This window comes from Zootoca vivipara, chromosome 4 (genome assembly GCF_965207765.1).
Source record: "Zootoca vivipara chromosome 4, rZooViv2.hap1.1, whole genome shotgun sequence".
In the NCBI taxonomy this organism is placed as follows: domain Eukaryota; kingdom Metazoa; phylum Chordata; class Lepidosauria; order Squamata; family Lacertidae; genus Zootoca; species Zootoca vivipara.
The window spans coordinates 94,763,093-94,784,276 of NC_142587.1; the positions used below are offsets into that span (position 1 = coordinate 94,763,093).

A 21,184-nucleotide genomic window follows, 5' to 3' on the forward strand; every position below is an offset into this window, starting at 1 on the left:
CCAGACTTCCTGGGCAGAGTGGCAGCTCCGTTCACATAGCCTTCTCGGTGGTGGCGCCCGCCCTGTGGAACGCCCTCCCATCAGATGTCAAAGAGAAAAACAGCTACCAGATTTTTAGAAGATATCTGAAGGCAGCCCTGAGGCTTTTAATAGATTAATTTATTTCATTTTTCTGTTGGAAGCCGCCCAGAGTGGCTGGGGAAACCCAGCCAGATGGGTGGGGTATAAATATTATTATTATTATTATTATTATTATTATTATTACTTGGCTGCCCCAGGGATTTGGGAAAGGCTGGCTGGCAAGGTTTCCTCTCAGGTGATCGCTACAGGATCACAAGCAGCAGCCCCTTTGACCTTTGAATCAGGCCCCTCTCTGATGGCTACCTGGATTTGAACCTGCCAGGCTTTGACAGGCAGCCCGCTGTGGGGCTCCCACTCGGTCCAAACTGTCAGACATAGCCTTGTGGGACCGTTCATTGAAATGTCGGTTTTCGCATTCCGCTCTAAACTGAAACCCTACAGCTTCCATTGAAAGCACCCAGGCCGCCTCTTCCTCTGCTAACCTCTAGTCACACAAGACATTGCCTTGCATGTTCTAGCGCTGTTGAGTTTTCCCATCGACTGCTACTAGCCAAGATGGTTGACTTCCAATTCTGCTGTTGCTAAAGTCCCAGTTGCTAGAAGTCACAGGCAGGAAGAGTGCCGTTTACATTCAGGTCCTGGTTGCGAATTTCTGATGGTGGAATCTGCCTGACCTCTGTGGGAACAGAATACTGGACTAGATCAACTATCTCCATCCCTGCTCCCCTTAATCAGCTTCTCATTTATAGGGGTGAGTTATAGGGAGACAGAATAGAATCCCCATATACATGCCTGAAACAGAAATGGGATCACGTGACCACCATGTCAGTCACATGATGAGAAAACAAAGCCGGTGAGCTGGAAGCGACATCGGCAGCTGCCAAAACAAATGCAATGTGCTCCTTTTCCCATTTTGACAGGAGATAAATTTGTCCTACTCCTAAGGGGCCCCGATCAACATAGCGAACATTTTGCACAAGAATCCAGAGCAGCATCCGGTTGAGCATCTTACCAAGAGTTTGCATTTCGAGGGGTGCCACCCTAGCAGTTCTTAGGTGGCCTGGCATCGACACCCAGCATGCTCAAAACCGCATGCTCAAAACATGCCTGTTCTGGGCTGGGGCCAGTGTGGTGTAGTGGTTAAGAGCGGTGGACTCGTAATCTGGGGAACCGGGTTCGCTTCCCCGCTCCTCCACATGCAGCTGCTGGGTGACCTTGGGCTAGTCACACTTCTCTGTGCGTCACATCACAGAGTGTTTGTTGTGGGGGAGGAAGGGAAAGGAGAATGTTAGCCGCTTTGAGACTCCTTCGGGTAGTGATAAAGCAGGATATCAAATCCAAACTCCTCTTCTTCTATCCACCTTTCTGGGGTGCGGGCATGCCAGGCCAGTGGGGCACACAGCTGCAATAAGTTGTGCTTTAAAATTCCCCATAATGGCAGGGTGGGAGGCACTACTTCAGAAGGATCACGACACCAGTTTGCCAATAGTGCGCGCGCACACACACACACACACACACACACACACAAAACTCGGGAGGGTGTGGGCTCTCAGTTCTTAATACACACATTACCTCAACTAGGGGCAATTTTGTGTATCTACAGCAGCCAATTGGAGTGGCCTCGTTCCTTCTCCCCTCCCCACGTAAGCATTCTGATCATATGCTTGGAGAATTCCGCGCTGCTCATCTGGCACCACTGCATCATAGGTTTTGTATTCCAAAATTGCCAACAGGAAGAGGAGCTCTACAGGCCTTCAGTGGTAGCCCCCCCAAAAAACTTTACCATATAGCGTAGAAATGAGGGACCTGTAGCCATGCAGCGCTTGTTTGAGTAGTACTCCCATCAACCCTGGTTATTGATTATGCTGCCCGGGGCTGACGGGAGTCTGTGCAGCTCAATAACACAAATCACAGGTTTCTGATTAGTGAAAGCAGGTAAGACCTAAGGCCGATGGCATTGGGTATTGCTGGAAACCGGGCGGCCCTGTTATATGCCTAAACTTAAGCATCCACAAAGCCTGGTGGCATTTGGATAAAGGGCTATTTACACATGGACTTGGTCGTTCCATGGATAGACATCAGATACAGCTTTTCGGAAACCAGGGTTCAAGAAACCAAGGATCTACATTAGCAGAGGGGAGCCTGGGGCCCTGCAGGTGTTACTGAACTCCAGCTACCATATGGCCCAAGCTCAGGATGATGGGAGTTGTAGTCCAGCAACATCTTGAGAGTCTCAGGTCCCTGTTGCTGAGGCTACATAATGGAAACATTTCACTGTTAATGCAAACATTTTCACCAGGTGCAGAGAACATCTGGCTCTCCAGATGTTGGACTGCAAGAATGGCCGAACATCATGTCGTAGCAAAGCAACATCTGGAGGGCCAAAATCTCACCGCATACGATTTAGGGTGATTTTATAATGTGTCTCCGAAAGCAACTCAATGAGGAGCCTTTAAGGGCGTTTAATAAAAGGAACATTGTGCTATAGTTACTTTGCTATGAATGTCCTAAAATGAATGGCTGTTTTTGGTGAAGGGGGTAAGAAATGTTTTATTTCATAAGAATACTTTTGGGGTTTTTTAGGAGGGCAAAAAAAAAATAGTCTCTTTTTTAAAAAAATTAAAATGTGTACAGCGTGTTCGTTTTGTGGTGTCGCCATTTGAGCTGGCTATTAATTTTTCTAGTCGCTGTGGATTGCTAATCCCTTAAATTATTAATTTATTCTTTGTGAGGGGTTTTTTGGTTGTTGTTTATATAAAAAAAGACACTTTTGACACACTTATCCTGTAAAACTGATCTTGTGCTTAACCTAGATAATACTTTTTTTAAAGAAAAGAAACTTATTATTTTTGCTGTTAAATAAATGTGACCTGTGCCTAAAAGCAAAAAAACAAACAAACGTGTCTCTCTCTTTTATTAACTAGCACAATTAGGAGAGCAGGCTGTTGAGGGAGTTGCTATTTATATTGCTAATTAAAGTACTCGCTGGTGCATTTTAAGAGTTCGGAAGAGAGCTAAATCGCTTGCAGGCGACCACAGTGCCTCGAGACAGACAGTCAGGTTGAGAATCCATAGCGATGACCACAGGAAGAATGACCGCTAGGACCGCTAGGAGGAGAGCAGAGAGAAGGAACACCCTGGTGCATCTGCAACAGCACAACCGGACGCCTTCATTTGCCCCAGCTGCAACAAAACATGTCTCACCTGTATCGGTCTCTGCAGCCACTGCAGGCGCTGAAACTCTCCAACGGTTTGACTTCACCCCCAAAGGCGCACTCCTCCATTGCCTCCTGAGACAGATGGATGCCAACAGAGAGACAGGTGCTATACTACACAAGTAGGAATGGACACAGACACAGCCTGAAATGCACTGAAATGGCTTTGATACCACTTTGACAGTCGTGGTTTCTTCTAAAGAATCTTGGAAACTGGGTCTCCTAACACCTCTCGGCAACCTTGAGAAACTACCATTCCAAGGATTCTTTGGGGGTAAGTCATGACCATTGCAATAAGCAGATTCATGATCTGTCCTGGCTCGTGCCTTTAAGTGAAAGGTGGGCAATAAGTCCTACACCCCCCGGGAAGGCGTGCCAAAGACCACAGGAAAATACCAGATCTCTCCAAAGGTGGAGAGAAAGCACAGAGAGAGGGATTCAAGGTTAAGAGCTCCTTTCTTGCCCCTATGGAAACTTCCACTGTCCAGCTGCCATTAAGAATTTCAATTTCTGCAGAGCCAAGAAGAAAGAACAAAATCGCTGCGGAGTTCCTGCTCTCATCAAGGCGCAAAATAGAAATAAAAGGAGGTGATTTTTTTTGCATGTGTATGTATTGGTGTATTCCATTATACAGAAGTTTAAAATATTAGCCCGCCAGTAACCCTGGATTTGGACAACCAGTGAATTGAGCCCGAGAGCAGCGATTTCCACGAGCAAAAAAAAAAAATCTGGGTGACAGCCATGGGTGTGCATTTTTTAAAAAATCAGCTAAATAATCAGTTAGCAACCAACCTCTGCTTTCATATACTGCAGAGCCACCACATGACCCACAGTCTTAACATACTGATTTGGAGTGGAGGCGCTAGGAGGCAAAAGAAGTCTCAGCCAGGACCGTATTCTCAGATGTTGCGATTCCTAGAATAAGAAATAGGGGGAATCGGCAAAGGGAAGATTCATGTCAGGAGGACCAGCCTTTCTAAACATGATTCATCCCTGGGTGGCTGTCTAGGTCAACGAGGAGAGAGTGCTTCTTCGGTGATGGCATGACTCACCTGAGCTCTCTGATAGAGCCCAGGTGAGACCTCCTACCTAACGTGCCACAGGCTGAGGTTGGATACGGTACTTGAGAAGGGGACTAGCACATCCAGCAGCTTCAAAGTCTAGTATGAGAGAGGACATGTGCACCATTTCAACCCCCAAGGCCAGTGCTGATTAACAACCGTGTTGCCCTGTGGCCTGAATTATTCTAAGCCGCCATATTCTTCTATTCCCGCCCCCCCCCAAGCTCCCATTTCTCTTTCAGTTCCACTCAAAATATCCATGGACTCGAAACAGGACAGGGGTTTAGAACCCGCCGCCACCCTGCTTTGAAAAGGCATCACAGGGCAAGGGTTCCTGTCGGTAGAAATCCCCGCGAGTCCAGTTTGCTGCACTGTCCTCCCTGAAAAGACACCCCTCTCGAGGGGTTTCGCAAAAGGATTCCGCACCCTTTCACAAGGGGAGAAGGTGGAGGTGCGGCACCTCGGTACACTTTGAATTCAGTCTTCCTGGCGGTCCTAGGAAGTGCAGTTCTGTGAGGGAGCGGAGAATTCCCTCCTCAGCACCCCTCAGAGAACTACGTTTCCCAGAATTCCATGGAGAGTTAGGGCCAGGCCGTTCAAAGGGTCGTGGTGCTCTGTCTCGGCCACAGTGGGCCCAGTTCTCCTGTTGCTAATAGGTTTTAAAAGGCCAAAGGATCGTTGAGCACAGTGGAGCCTTGCTTGGAGGTGACAGTGTCGGCCATTTTGTGTCGGGTCAACAATGGCTAGAAGACGAGTCCGTGAAAAGAGCTTGACCCTCCACCGGGGTCGTGCCCACAACCCCCCGAAGAGCTATCGTCGTCGTCGCCATCAAAGTCTTTCCACCACAGAGGGGATTTGGGCAAGGCCGAGATGTAGGCACTTCTGCTTCGGGCTTCCTTTTCTTGCTCCTGTGGCACGGGGAAACAAAACAAAGCTCAGACATGGTATACACCTTGTGACGATACTCCCCTCTCTATTACTAACAGTGTGCTGAAGGAATTCAGTTATTGTTCCAACAACCCACTATTCCTTCTTTCTCCCAAATAAACTCCCTGTTTTTATATGGGTTTGCTAGTACATAGAGTACAGTTCCAGCTTTCCAAATAACGTGGCTCTGTATCCTTAAAAACTCCAGGCAAATGTTTCAGGAACCACCTTGTGCCATCAGTAAGGTTTCCCTCTCAACTCAGGTTCACCTCAGCAGCTGTTTGCCTCAGCACTTTAGCCACTGCAAGGCACTCTTTCCCTCCACTTGCCTCCTCTGTGCGTGACTTTGGGATGCAAACTATCCACCTGCTCCTCAGGCTTAGTTTTATCTCCCCACTTCAGTCGCCACCCTTTTGAGTTTAGATACGTTGCTGGAGTAAGGAGGAACATCCAATTTGACACAACAACATAGATGAAAGCTCTATTTAACTGGAGAACATGTATATTTCTTTATGGTTTCATTTGTTTAAACTCTTACTTCATCATCTTCTTTTAATATAACACAGACTTGTTAATACAGCTCCTGCATCCCTCTCTAACACTCTACTCCCCACAACGGCCGACTCCCAACTCTCAACTGCCAATTCCCAACTGCCATTTAGAATCCCATCAAGCTCCGCCTCCCAAGGAACACCTGCTTATACTGGGAGTGATAGATTAACCCATGATGAACCAGAATCATCATCAGGCATCATTCCGCCACACACCTCAAATCAGTTAAGGAGATAACAACAACCCCGTTGAGGCTAGCCAACATGGCGCCCTCAAGATGGTGCATCATCCCTGAACATTGGGCTACCATGTTGGCTGGGACTGAGGGGAGTTGGTGGAGGCCACCAATATGTGGAGGCCACCAACCTCCTTGACTCTCTCTCAGCAAACAAGTGGGGCCCTGTAACAAAACATTGCAGTATGGAGTGCTTCCGTCCAGGGTTCCAATCACCCCAATTCATCCACTCCCGCCACCGGGCAGATGGGGCTCATCAACCTGGGAAGGTAGCCCATCTTGGAGAAGGACAACTCTGGTCCTAAACCTCTGCTGCCTTGAGGAATATCTTCAGGAGAAGAAAAGGCAAAGGAGTGAACGTTGCACAAATTTGGAGTGGAGTCCCTAAGGTGGTTGGGTGGCGCCTTGTTCGCCTCCTTCCGGCAACTCCTGCAGCCAAGCTAGTGCCAAACAATTTGACCTCACCCCCGGAGGTGCACTCCATTGTGTCTCGAGGCAGAAGGGTGCCAACCAACCAACGGTTTTGCTCTTTCTCCCCACCCCGGTCAGTCCCAACAGTATTCCATCCCCATGGAGCATGAACAGTCTTCACTGGCTTGTTTGGGGTGTCCCCCCCCTCCAGCCACCTCTATTTGTGGGTTGTTGTTTTTTTTTGGAGGAGTGGACAGACTTGCGTCCAATCCTAAATCCATTAAGTTCTTTAACTTCCCGGGTGACCCATGTGATCACTACTCTCTCTTCCTGGGATACGTTCAAAGACAGAATCGACTAGGATAATGTGGACAATGTGGTAGTTCTTTCCACACTTTATATGTAAACATTTTTCTCTGGCCTCCTGCTGCAGCTAATCCATTTTATTCCCCACCACGACCTGGTTGTCTCCCAACCACCCATGGCAGTCCCCATGCACGGAGTCTTAAGCATATCTGGCGCCATGGTGCGAAGATCTCTACGGCGGCGCCCCCCCCCAAAAAAAATCCCAGATTTTCTCTCGCCCTACAACTCTGGCTCGGAGCATTTTTGGCGCCCACAGGCGGCAAGTGGGGAAATAACTCTGCCGTCCCTCCCAGGATACTTGCGCTCACTAGCGGCCGCTGTGCTTTGCCACGTGGGGAAGGTGGGCGAGACCCCGGAAGGGGCAGGCTCGGCTGGGCCAGCCGAGGACGGGGGAGCCCTTTGCTTCCAAACAACCCCGCCACTTTCTCCTGCCGCCTCGGCCATGGCTTGTCATCTCTTGCCGCCGCTGCTCCTCCGCCTCGGCAGGCAACCTCGGCCAGATCCAGTGTCTTCTCCGTCCACCGCGGCAGATATGCTTAAGTCTTAAGACTGCCCTGGTCCTTCTAAAATGTCATCTGTCTGGCGCAGCAGTGCCCCTGGTGGCCAGGCGCCCTGGCGCATTGCACCACCCAACCCAGGCCTAGAAACATCTCACCAGCAAAAGCAGCTAAGCGATTTAGCTTAGTGCTTTGTTGGATATAACCGTCAGAGGCTGCTGATATCTTACTTGTGTGCAAGCAGCATGGTCTTGGCTCATCTCCATGAGCAAGGAAAATCTCAAATCTGTATCTATGATGGGTAGCCAATGTAGCACTCTCTAGGTCACTAGACTACAACTCCCATTATCCTGGACCAACGGCCATACTGGCTGGGATTGATGGGAGTCGGATGTCCAAAAAAAAAAAAAAAGCATATTGGCTACCCCTGGCATATACGACAACTGCAGTGATGGAGCTGGCATACCTTACTGTCATGGAAATCTACTCAGTATTGATCCAGAGCAGATTCCCAATGTATAGTTAGCAGAGTAAAAACTTAAACACGTTGCAGGATTCCCCAAAAATAGACCAGAGGCCATTAATATTTCATCCAGCAGAGCTTTGCTGCTACTGAAGGCAAGCGAGCATAATGGTCACAAATCCAATACATTCAGGATTGGCCCTGTCCATAAGAAATTTGTAGCAGACTTAACTTAAACTTCCCATAACTTCTAATAAGTCTAAGCCTTGACACTAAGCATACTATGTACAGAACACCACACCAGAAGGAAGAGAGACAGAAAGGGAAAGAGTGAAACCCAGGCTCCTTCTGGCCTTACTTTTATAGTCAGCATGTCCTTGACAGAGATAAGAAGAGAACTAGTTTAAGTCAGCTGTACTCGGCTTCTCTGAAGGAATAACCCAAACATCATGAACCTTCTGCTTGTTTTCTTTCACGCAAAGAAGCTTCCAGAAGCCTCCAGAATAAAGTAGAATAGGAAAGATCTCAACACATACTTTCTGCACCAAGAAATGCAAACTGACGCTTACTTGCAAGTACAGGATGTTATCTTTCGCAATGGCTTCCATCAGGCTCTTGTCTGGAGAATGCAAGTCCCCATTCACCCGGCCGGACTCTCCGGTGGCCCCACGCCCCGCGTCTCTCGACTGGCTCGCCCTCTGCCTATAGAACAGCAGGTAAGCCGTGTCCTTGGGCAGGAAGGACGTCACGTTGCTGACGGACTCGAAAGACGAGAACGAGACCCTGGTGTCGTTGAAGAGGTACCACTGGATCGCAACGTCCGGAGGTTTCTCTGGCGCGCCGCTCCGAGAGGCGTCCTTCGGGTTGCTTTCGGCCGCCACGTCCTCGCACTCTCGGGCGTAGCAGTAGTAATGGCCACTCTCAGAGGAGACCCCAGAATGCACCACCACGCTGCAAAGGTCGTACACCACTGAAGCAAAGGCCTTGCGTGCCGAGGCGCTTCGTGCCGGGTTCGCTCCGCTGCTCGGGTCCTCGGAAGACGTCAGGACCGGAAGCTTCAACACCAGCGGGACGGAGACGTTGTCCAGGATCTTCCTCCTCCTCATGGCCCTCAGGTCAAAGGAGAACCTCAGCAGGGTGAGGATGAGGTAGTGAGGCCCCTCCGTCAGTTCGGCCAGCTTCTCCGCGTCCTGAAGGGAAGCGCAATTGTCACAGTGATAGCGGTTCTCCGCCGTCAGCATCTCGGGCGATAAGAAATAATTTATCAGGTCGGGGACGGATCTGGAGACTCTGGGCCCGTGAATTTGCTCCCTCAGAGCCAACAGCGCGTCTTCGTCGGGCTTCGCGCCGGTAGCGTCTTGCTCAGCTCTCGGGGGGAAAGGAGTCTCTTGACTTTCAGGCCCCAACGTTTCGACGGGCAATACTTTGGGGTGATTCTCTCCCGGTGCAGCTGGCTTAGTGAACCTCCTTGGCGAATCGCATGTCCTGCTTGGTACTTCTGTGCTCGACTGAACGGCCTGCGGGCCCATTTCTTCTACCGGTAAAAGAGAGGTACTGCTACTGGCTATAGGCACAGGATTATCAGCTGGTGGGAAAGCCAAGGAGAGGTCCGTGAAGGCTTCTTCTCTGGAAGAGACTCTCAGGCACTTCAGACATCGGATTTTCGTCTTAATTCTGCCCCCAAACATTTTTTCAATTAAAGTCTTGTTTGCAGGCTGCTGTTGCTCAGCCTGAGATATCAGTGTGGACTCTTTGAGCTTCTGGTAGATTCGCCTTCCTGTTCTCTCTTCTTCATGAAGCCTTTTTTGGGGGTAATAATAATAATAATAATAATAATAATAATAATAATAATTTATTATTTATACCCCGCCCATCTGGCCGGGTTCCCCCAGCCACTCTGGGCGGCTTCCAACAAAATATTAAAATACAGAAATCCATCAAACATTAAAAGCTTCCCTAAACAGGGCTGCCTTAAGATGCCTTCTAAAGGTCTGGTAATTGTTATTCTCTTTGACCTCTGGTGGGAGGGCATTCCACAGGGTGGGCGCCACCACCGAGAAGGCCCTCTGCCTGGTTCCCTGCAACTTGGCTTCTCGTAGCGAGGGAACCGCCAGAAGGCCCTCGGCGCTGGACCTCAGTGTCCGGGCAGAACGATGGGGGAGGAGACGCTCCTTCAGGTATACTGGACCGAGGCCATTTGGGGCTTTAAAGGTCAGCACCAACACTTTGAATTGTGTTCGGAAACGTACTGGGTTGGGGAAGGAAGAAGAGAAATATGCTGAAGAATGTCACCAGTGAAACCATCCTTCCATCGTCGGAAGGAGGTGCTACTATGCTCTTAGATCTAAGCCCCACATCTCAAAATGAGCGGCAGTAATAATAATATTTATTTATTTATTTATTTATTTATTTATTTATACATACATACCCCACCCTCCCCAGTCAAAACCAGGCTCAGGGCGGCTAACACCAATAAAATTACAATAAGACATAAAAGAAAAGAAAACAATTAATTAAAATGCAGATTAAAATACAACATTAAAATTTAAAATGCAGCTTCATTTTAAGTAGTCCATAAATCCAAACCATGAGGGAGGAAAACACAGGGGTCAGACTGAATCCAACCCAAAGGCCAGACGGAACAGCTCCGTCTTGCAGGCCCTGAGGAAAGATGACAAATCCCGCGGGGCCCTGGTCTCCTGTGAAAGAGCGTTCCGCCAAGTTGGGGCCAATACTGAAAAGGCCCTGGTCCTAGTCGATTCAGTACCAAAATCATATTATGTTCTCCTAGAAGGAAACTGGACAAGCTGCCTCTACAGACAGACACTGAAACCTACAGTATCTTTATTCTGGAAGGCATTTTATAAATCAGTTTCGCCATTTTAATTGACAAATCCATGTCGCAAATCAACTGAGTTTCAACTTGTTCTATCCCTCGGTTGCATTTCTATAGTAAGTTCAGTGTTAGCCTCATGCTTTTACACGCAAGCTGCTTGATAAAGCAGGAGGCAAATAATTTAACATTCTTATTTTAAAAATCTGGTTGAACCAATCCGTATCCTGACACCGTGGATTGTGGCCACAAGGAAGTCCAATGAGAAATGCAGAGGGAGAGGGGACAAGGAAGACACACACCTGCCATTTTCAGTAGTGTCTGTATTCAGAGAATCTCCCTTCCTCCTCAAAACAAGCAAACAAAATCTCTCCAAAATGTACAGGGCAATTTTAAGGGCTGAGCTTTCACAGGCTGTGAAGAGAGCGGGCATTTGGGCAATCTTCGGGGTGCGTGTGGAGAAAGGATAGGCCAACATGCGAATTTCAGTTTTCTCGGCTTTCCAGTTTTAAGTTCTCCACATTTCTAGATCGGTTCACAATTTATTTAACCTTATTTGGTTTAAAGTCCTGAAAATTCAGCAGCAGTTTAGTGCATATTTCTCCTAACAAGAACAGTAATAATTTATTACGTAAACTTATACCTATCCGACTGGGTTGCCCCATTCACTCTGGGTCGGTTCCAACATAATATAAAACACCATTAGGTATCAAACATTTAAAATTTCCTAATACAGGGCTGCCTTCAGATGTCTTTGGAAAGTTGTGTAATTGCTTATTTGACATCTGATGAGAGGGCGTTCCACACGGTCGGTGCCACTACCAAGAAGGTCCCCCTCCCTTCTCGGTAGACTTTTTTTTTGCATACAGTTTTACCTAATATTCATGGTTTTGATTTTTTTTTACAAAGCATATTTTATCTGAGAAGGATGCATCTTACCGATCGAGCAGGTACTTGAGGTATTCGGAGCAATCTTGCTGAGCTCCCCTGGTGAACCAGGGAGGCCAGGAAGCAGAGAAAAAGCTTTCAGGAGAGATGGCAGGCCGCTAAGAGGGATTTAAGAAAGGTGAGTGGGGAACAGAAGGGAAAATGGTGAAGAGACACAAAGCATTTGCCGTTCAGATACCCCGTGTTTCTCCGAAAATAAGACACAGTCTTATATTTATTTTTCCTCAAAAGAACACACCATGGCTTATTCTCAGGTGATGTCTTTTTTTTTTTTAAGTAACTACAAGGTTAAACTGCCAATCACTATGGCATATTATCAGGGTATGGCTTATATTCCTCGAATGCTTAAAAATCCCGCTGTGGCTTATTTTATGGCTACGTCTTATTTTAGGAGAAACAGGGTACCAAAACCTGCGCTTTTTTCACCTGTGCTTTTAAAAGTTTAAATCATGGCCCCAGTTGATTTTTATTGCTGAATTTATATATTAGGTGGTTTAAAAATTTGAAATCTGCCTCATTTTAGCTAGAAAGCTGGGGTAGACAGTCGCCAACACATACAAGAAAGAAGATTCCACCTAAACATTAGGAAAAATTCCTGGCAGTAAGAGCTGTTCGGCAGTGGAATTTGCTACCAAGGAGTATGGTGGAGTCTCCTTCTTTGGAGGTCTTTAAGCAGAGGCTTGACAGGCATATGCCAAGAATGCTTTGATGGTGTTTTCTGCTTGGCAGGGGGTTGGACTGGGTGGCCCTTGTGGTCTCTTCCAACTCTATGATTCTATGATTCTAAGTCCATCAGTCCCCTTAACGTAGACATGGCAGCTGCCTCATTCCATACCTGGTTTGAGGCAAAGTATATAATTTGAGGCTCGTCCTCCAGACCTCTAAACGTCAACCCAAAATGGAAACTGAACAGCCCCTTTGAGCCAAGAAGCAGCGGGTTCAAATCTTACCATGGGTTCTTGAGGAAGCCACCCTATCCAAGGCTCAACTCCCTTCCTCCTCGCCCCATCTGGGATGCAGAGCTTAATAATACTGACCAAGGGACCTTGCAGGGCTGTTGCAGATCATAATGCAAAAAAGGAGCTTTGAACGTTCCTAAGGGAAGCATAACACAAATGCAGGAATTGGTAAATGCACTGACTTACCTGGCTGTGCTCTAGAAAGGCAAACAGCCACTGCAGCTTCGCCATCAAGGGCTGGGAACTGTTCTCGGCTAAGCTCAACACTGAACGCCTGAAGCTGGAAAAGGAAGTTTAGACACTGAGGTGGTATAGAAAGCAAAGACACAAAAGAGCATCGTAATGAGAAGCCTGAGCTCCCCGATCGACAGTGGCAACCCCACAACCAAACACCAACACAATCTTTGTGTTTTACAATCATGAGAAACCAGGGCTTCTCCAGACAGGTGCTTTTGTGCATGTGTATTCTGCAACACATGTGTGTATTCTGCACAACACAGATGTGAAGTGCTATGCGACCAGTTTAAGCAGTCACGGCTTCCCCCAAGGAATCCTGGGAGCTGTAGTTCATTAAAGGGAGCTCGTACTTATTAGAAGACACCTATTAACCACACAGAGCTGCAGTTTCTAGAGTAGTTTAACAACCAACCCCTCTTCTCAGGGGACTCTTAACCCAGATTGGGCTGGAGTAGACTTCACCCCCCGAGGTGCACTCCATTGTCTTTCGAGACAGACGGATGCATGGGCGTAGGCAGGGGGGCAGGAAAGGGCAGTTGCCCCCCCTAGAAGCAGGGCCGCTGGCCAGCCTGCCCCGCTGCCCGCCCGGTGCCGTCTCCCTTCTCCCTGGCTGGCTGTGGGGCGGGCAGAGGGAAAGCCAGGCAACCGCTTTGCGCGGCTCTGGGGCTTTCCCTCCACCCGCCCCAGCGATTGCAGAGGGGGAGGAGGGGATCAGAGCAGCCCGATTTCGGGCTGATCCTGGCGCCCCCTCGCCCCTGCCGATCGCGGAGGGGGAGGAGGGAGTCGGAGCAGCCCAATTTCGGGCTGATCCTGGTGTCCCCTCGCCCCTGCCGGTCAAGGAGGGAGAGGGGGGGTCAGAGCAGCCCAAAATCGGGCTGCTACGATCCCCTCCTCCCCCTCCGCGATCTCCGGGGCAGGTGGAGGGAAAGCTGGCTTTCCCTCCACCCGCCCCACAGCCAGCAAGGGAGAAGGGAGACATCCCTTCTCCCTGGCTGGCTGTAGGGCGGGTGGATGGAAAGCCCCAGAGCCGCGCAAAGCGGTTGCCTGGCTTTCCCTCCACCCGCCCCACAGCCAGCAAGGGAGAAGGGAGCTTTCCTTGCCCCACTGTGGCCCCTCCCCCCTCCCCTTGGCCCTGCCCCTTGGCCCCCCTAATTTTCATCCTGGCTACACCCCTGGACGGATGCCAGCAACTTTTTAACCAATTCCTTTCCCTTATTATACTTCCTTCGAAGTCCCTCTTCCCCACCTGAAATTCCCACAAGTGTATTAAATTTCTTCACCAATGCAATCAACGGGTGATTACGACTTCTATTTGCTTCTGTTCACTGCAGATTGAACTGCTTCTCTCGCTTTGAAGGCTTCAGCAGCAAACATTCAACTATATTTTTATTTGTTTATTGCGTCTATATCCTACATTTCCCCCTCCACCCAGCTCAAGGGGGCACCCACAGTTCTCTCCCCCTGCTCATTTCATACCCACAGCACCCCTGTGCGGTAGGTTAGGCTGAGAGGCAGTGACTGCCCCGAGTGAACATCGCTTATGACCGAGCAGGGATTTGAACAGAGGTCTCTCAGATCTTAATCAGGTACTCGACCACTGCACCACACTGGCTCACGGTGATTTGTTGCTGAAGGCTTTAAAATGTGAGAAGCAACGCAGCCGGAAGGGAACAGAAAATGGGCTGCTAACATGTGGCACTTTGAATAGCACCGAATCAGAACTTCCAAACCTATCATTAAATACGAAACCAGGTAAGGCTGAAGGGGAAAGCAGAGGCGTAGGAAAGACACCTACTCAGAGGCCATGAAGAGCGCTTGGATGATGCTGTTCATATAGCAGGTATTACCCAGGTTGATTAACCCTATTTTCCCCGTTTCAGATTTGGAAGCCAGTCGAGGATAAAAGCTGGCCAGTTCATTCTTCTGGGAAGTCCAGGCGTTCTGCCCGAGCAGATATTTGATTCGGTCTTCATTCGGAATCGGGAGAGTCTCACGAGGAATAAAGCAAGGGGGAAAGTCAGGGTTAAGTCTGCAGTGTTCACAGCTCCTTTGGTTTAAAAGTTTTTTTTAAAAAAGCAGGATTGTCTCATGCTATCATTCTGACCCCCATCGCCAATTCTAAGAAGCATCTCATTTCAGCTGCATAAAGCTGAAAGCTTATTCATCCTCCCCCAAAGGTTTCTTCCATGCACACAGGGGAAAAAAACCCCCAAAGAGGAATTACTTTTATCGCCTCCACGACAGGTTCGTAGAGATCTGGGAATCCTGAGAATCGGAAGAACATGCAGTGGATTAGCTCAGCCAGCTGTTCCAGGCAGCTCGCCGCAGAGTTGGAGTTTTCCTTGTGGAGGGCAGCAACCACCCTCGGGATGTGTGGGAGAAGCTTTAAGAGAGGAAAAAAGGAGAGGTACAGTCAGGCTAAACTAGCAAAAACCAGCCGCAGGGCAGAGCTGCACGCGTAAACCAGATGCTTAAGGGTTAAAATGTCACTGGCTTTTGCTGTCACTCATCCCACAACTGGCCAATCGTCAAGGACTCAGTAGAAGACCCCACCTCTTCATTCCAAAAGAAACACCTGGGGTGTTTACTGCCGCACATTAAACTTTGCATGTGCACAAGCCAAAGTGTGCCTCCCTCAATTCCATAGCTGCCAAGTACCCCGTTTTCCCTGGGAAACCCCCGTTTTTACTTACCTTTTCCCGGTGGTCCCCTGTATCACTTCGTCTCCCGTTTTTCTCCGTTATTTTCCCCTGCCGGCGGCCATTTTTTTTCTTTCAGATTTGTCCTTCTATGGGCACAAAAAATGGCTGCCGCCGGATTCAAAAGCCGCATCTACGCATGTCCGGAAGTGCATAGACGTGACTTCCTGTGTCAGCGGTGGCCATTTTTGGTGCCCATAGATGGGTGGAGCGACACCAGAAGTTGTGTCAACGCACTTCCTGACATGCGTACAAGCGACTTTCGAAGCCGGCGGCGCCCATTTTTGGTGCCCATAGAAGGGCAAAGCGACACCGGAAGTTACGTCGACGCAACTCCCGGTGTCACACGGCTGCCGGTCCCGGATTCTGCAGTCCAGGACTTGGAAGGTAAGCTCAATTCAGAACCTACAAATGTGTATCTCGTTTATCAGAACTTTGGCTCTCTCTAGCATCAGACCTCTGCTTCTGTGTCAGGGATTGGGAACCTGTGACTCTCCAGATCTTGTGGGTCTCCAGCTCCCAGCAGCCCCAGCAAGCTTGGCCAACGATCCTGGACGATGCAAAAGTTGCAGTCCAACTGGGGGTCCGGGACATTCCTGTTCTACCTGGTTCTTAACTGAACACCTGTACGTTTAAACATGAGCCATGACATGCTTTGCCTTACCAAGTGAAATGCTTCATGGGAGTGCTGGAAGCTCAACAGCATATAACGCAGGATAGAGAGTTCTCCCTCCCGCAGAATAGGGTACAGCAGCTTGGAAAACACCTGTTGGAAGAGAGGAGGGCCTCATTATTAACATGGTAGGTGAGCAGGAACCCACAACCCAATGGCTCTTGAGTTACACGAAAATAAAGTAAAGTACCCCTGACAGTTAAGTACAGTTGCAGACAACTCTGGGGTTGCGGCGCTCATCTCGCTTTACAGGCCGAGGGAGCCGGTGTTTGTCCGCAGACAGTTTTTCCGGGTCATGTGGCCAGCATGACTAAGCCGCTTCTTGCGAACCAGAGCAGCGCACGGAAACGCCGTTTACCTTCCCGCCGAAGCGGTATCTATTTATCTACGTGCTTTTGAAGTGCTAGCTGGGACAGAGCAACGGGAGCTCACTCCGTCACGAGGATTCGAACTGCCGACCTTCCGATCGGCAAGCCCAAGAGGCTCAGTGGTTTAGACCACAGCGCCACCCGCGTCCCCCTGAGTTACACTAGTGGCCAAAATTGTGGGAACATTTTGGGAAAAGTGTATTTCATGAAGTTTGATGGCTCAGAACACCACTTTTTTTGGAGCAATACCATAAAATTATATATCAATGGAAAGATAATTTAATGAAGACTGCAATGCCACAAAGTTTGTTCAATTATCTGTATTCTGTCAAACACCAAATAACCAGAAAAAGGAAACACAACTTGCTTAGGTTGATATGCAGTAGCTTTCCTTTCATTTGAATGTAGCCAATGAGCATGAGTGTTTAGAGAGTCAATTAGGTATTAAAGGTAAAGGTAAAGGGGCCCCTGACCATCAGGTCCAGTCGTGTCCGACTCTGGGGTTGCGGCGCTCATCTCGCTCTATAGGCCGAGGGAGCCGGCGTTTGTCCGCAGACAGATTCCGGGTCATGTAGCCAGCATGACAAAGCTGCTTCTGGCGAACCAGAGCAGCGCACGGAAACGCCGTTTACCTTCCCGCCGGAGCGGTCCCTATTTATCTACTTGCACTTTGATGTGCTTTCGAACTGCTAGGTGGGCAGGAGCTGGGACCGAGCAACGGAGCTCACCCCATTGCAGGGATTCGAACCGCCGACCTTCTGATCAGCAAGCCCTAGACTCTGTGGTTTAACCCACAGCGCCACCTGGGTCCATCAAACCTCAGAAATAGATCTATGAGCCATCAAACCTCAGAAATACACTTTCCCCAAAAGGTTTCCGCAATTTTGGTCATTAGTGTATATTGTCGTTGTTGACATCTTTCTGTCTCGAGAGGCAATGGAGTGCGCCTCTGGGGGTGAAGCCAAACCACTGCGAAGAATGTTGGACTTTGGTTTAAATCAGCACGGAACATCCCTGTCGGCCCCAGTCAGCATGTGCCGTGGGTATTTTGTGGGGACCCACAACTGTTTATTATTTCCAAACGTTCCCCCTCTGACATAAGCGATTTAAGCCTTTATAAGTTAAAAACAGCCCCTTGAATTATTTCTGGAAGATAACAGCATGGCAGCGCTGATGTCGGAGGGCTGAACATTGACTCAAACACACACACACACATGCCAGAAATTAAGTTATGTTTCTATAATTCCCAAATGGGCTCCCCGAGGGCAGAGAAAACTTCCCTCCCAGTGCTGAATGCATGTCAGTCACTTGTATGCAGGCTTCCACGAAGAAGCAAACTGACCCTCTCAATTTTGGACAGCGTGATTTCAATCAAGATGCTGAACTTCTTCACCGCAGCCAAACCCTTCAGCAACGCTATGATCCATTTGTCTATGTTCTTCCCCAGAGGCCAAGACACCCATTCAATCATCCTGCAAAGAGAAAGAGGGAAGCAAGGTACCGCAAGGTAGGATACGCAGAATAGCTTTCCAAGGTGCAAGCCAGGTCCAGATGAACCTGATTTCTAAATGCCAAGTTCAGGCAATGCAATCCTATTCGTTCCTACTCAGAATTTAAGACCCGTTGCTCTCAACGTGGCTTCCTCTACGGCAGAGTTTCCCAAACTTGGGTCTCCAGCTGTTTTTGGACTACAACTCCCATCATCTGCAGCTAGCAGGACCAGGGGGCAGGGATGATGGGATTTGTAGTCCAAAAACAGCCGGAGACCCAAGTTTGGGAGACCCTGCAGTCTAGGATAATTGCATAAAGCAGTGGTTCCCAGTTAGGGGTCTGGAGACCCCTGGGGGTCCGCAGAGCACACCCAGGGGGGCCACAGCACCATCCCCTACCAGGGACTCACATATCTTGTTAATTGCACAGCGAAAGCCACAAAAATAACTTTTAACTGAATAAATTTTTAGCTGAACTTCTAAGTTTTTCCAAGCACTAACGAGTTTAGAGGACTCTCCCACTGATTGTAGGCAGGGTTTTCTGTGAATCTTGCCTTATGAGTTTGGGATTCATGTTTCATCTTGGAAGTCCAACAGGGGAAATAGCTAAACAAATTGCCACTAGGATTAGCACAACAGCCCACCCTCTGATTTTATTTAGTTTAGTGCTAGGGCTGGGTGATACTGCGCAGGTCAATTCTGTGTCCAGGGCAGCTGTTTATCAGCTCCATCTGGTACGCAGGCTGAGACCCTACCTGCCTGCAGACTGTCTCACCAGAGTGGTGCATGCTCTAGTTATCTCCCGCTTGGATTACTGCAATGAGCTCTACATGTGGTTACCTTTGAAGGTGACCCAGAAACTACAACTAATCCAGAATGCGGCAGCTAGACTGGTGACTGGGAGCGACTGCCGAGACCACATAACACCGGTCTTGAAAGATCTACATTGGCTCCCAGTACGTTTCCGAGCGCAATTCAAAGTGTTGGTGCTAACCTTTAAAGCCCTAAATGGCCTCAGTCCAGTATACCTGAAGGAGCGTCTCCACCCCCATCGTTCTGCCCAGACACTGAGGTCCAGTGCCGAGGGCCTTCTGGTGGTTCCCTTGTTGCGAGAAGCCAGGTTACAGGGAACCAGACACAGGGCCTACTCGGTAGTGGCACCAGATGTCACCAGATGTCAAAGAGAAAAACAACTACCAGACTTTTAGAAGACATCTGAAGGCATCCCTGTTTAGGGAAGCTTTTAATGTTTAATAGATTATTGTATTTTAATATTCTGTTGGAAGCCACCCAGAGTGGCTGGGGAAACCCAGCCAGATGTGTGGGGTATAAATATTTAAAAAATATTATTATTATCATCATCATCATCATAATCAGAGAGGTAGGGGGGTAGCTCAGCAGTAGAGCATGAGATTTAATCTCAGGGCCATGGGTTCGAGTCCCATTGTTAGGCAAAATCAGTGTTGTTGTTGTTTTTTAAAGTGTTTAGGGGTACTCTCATTTTGACTCAAGAAAACCACCATTTTATAGTTCTGGCTGGGGCTGATAAAAGCTATGGTTCAAGACACACATAGAACACCACATACGGCCTACTCCTGCCCTAGAAGAAAAACAGTTCTCTCCAACCTGGTGGGACTCAGAGAAGTCTCAACATCTCTGAGTGACTACTGCCTCCTGCATCTTTCCGACTGCTAGGAAACAACCATTTGCCAGGAACGGGTCACTTGCTGCGCTGACGTCATTTGGACGAATGCCCAGAGTCTGCGCAGTCTACGCAGGAGGGGGCGAGTGCCTGGAAAGGAGCCCCAGATGCAAGGACTATTCTGGCCTGCCGGCTGGCTCTCAAAAACTCCTCCAAATCACCCGCCCATCCCTTGCATGAGCCTAATTGCATTTCATGGGCCCTGCTTAATGTCTCTCCCAATTCTGCCCCAGCGCGGGGGCTGTTTTAAAAAGGGAAAGGGAGGCCATCGATCTTCCAAGGGCTAATTATAGAAGCCAGATGCCTTTTAGTAGTAGCATGGCCAGCAAGCATCTGCCATTAGCTGCCCATGGAAAGGAGGAGAAGAAAGAACAATAATTGAACCAAGTTGAGAGGTGTGCGTGCGCATGTTCTCTGCAGCACTTTTAGCTTTGCAGGACACAGCAAAACAAAGAATCATGTGTTCCCAGAAAAGCACCGGGAGGAAGAGGAGGACTCCTGTCCTGAGAGCATTATGAGTATGGGTGGGTGCATCTATTTCCCAAATCCGTGCCATTTTTGCATGTGTTCAGTCACAAGCCCATCCCACCCTGTTCTCATAATCTATTGTTTTAAAAGAAATCTGCAGGATATGCATAGAAAAACATACAGTGGTACCTCGACTTACGAAGACGATCCGTTCCGCGGCCGTCTTCGTAAGTTGAGGTTTTCGGATGCCGAAGCGCTGCTTGTGCGCATGCGCGAAGCGCGAATTCACACTTCTGCGCATGCGCCGACCGCACACGCGGCAAAAAGACTTCCAGGGTTGTCAGCTTCAGAAGTCGAAGCGTTCGGATGTCGAGGTATGACTGTATTTATAAACGCTTTAGTGACTTCTGCCTGTTGGGACTGGTGGGGTGGAAGGCAGGCTGGCCTAAGCACAAAGACACAGACAGAATTCTACAAGGGGCAACCCCCGAAGCTAAAGCAGGGCCGATAGCCAGAGCCAGCTCCCTCGGACTAGATGTAAGAAAGAAAGCAGGGGCGGTAGTCTGAGGTTGGTGCGTGACAGGAGCAATAGCCCGCACTAAATCACACTGGGCCAGCTGGAGCTAACTCTTCAGTAGCAAAACAGGATCTGCAGAGGGGTGGGAGGCCTCGTGAGCACAGAAACTCAGGTCATGCCCCCCCCCCAGCCAGCTATGTCTTCTCCTCTCCTGGGTGTTTTCCAAGTAATCAGAGACTGCGCCTCTGTTTCTGCCTTTTGTCTTCCCACTTCATGCCTCTCCTGGTTCTGGGAGACCAGTTAGAAGGGGAGCTTGTTGCAGCAACAGGAAAGAGACACCATCCTTGACCACCTGTGTTGTCCCAGCACCACTCCCCAGGCTCTGAGCCTTCTTCCCTTGGGGGTTCCCCAGCTGGTTCCTCCCACCATTCCTCTGCGTCCAACCAGCCCATGACATCGGGCACTGCCCCCATTCCCTTGTG

The 21,184-nt window shown here is 49.0% G+C and overlaps 1 protein-coding gene across 2 annotated transcripts in view; it reads right to left on the reverse strand.

Annotated features, from left to right (window-relative positions):
- Positions 1–4,801: 4,801 nt before the first annotated feature.
- USP35 (ubiquitin specific peptidase 35) overlaps positions 4,802–21,184 on the reverse strand; it is a 38,786-nt gene continuing 22,403 nt past the window's right edge. For both annotated transcript variants that reach the window (XM_088668431.1, XM_035115540.3), the window contains exons 4-11: positions 17,868–17,997; positions 16,149–16,250; positions 15,010–15,168; positions 14,581–14,774; positions 12,735–12,828; positions 11,581–11,687; positions 8,378–9,608; positions 4,802–5,265 (exon numbers count right to left, since the gene is read on the reverse strand). In XM_088668431.1, coding sequence (XP_088524557.1) covers positions 5,101–5,265; positions 8,378–9,608; positions 11,581–11,687; positions 12,735–12,828; positions 14,581–14,774; positions 15,010–15,168; positions 16,149–16,250; positions 17,868–17,997 — 2,182 coding nt within the window. In that variant the 3' untranslated portion in view covers positions 4,802–5,100. The remainder of the gene's footprint in view (positions 5,266–8,377; positions 9,609–11,580; positions 11,688–12,734; positions 12,829–14,580; positions 14,775–15,009; positions 15,169–16,148; positions 16,251–17,867; positions 17,998–21,184) is intronic.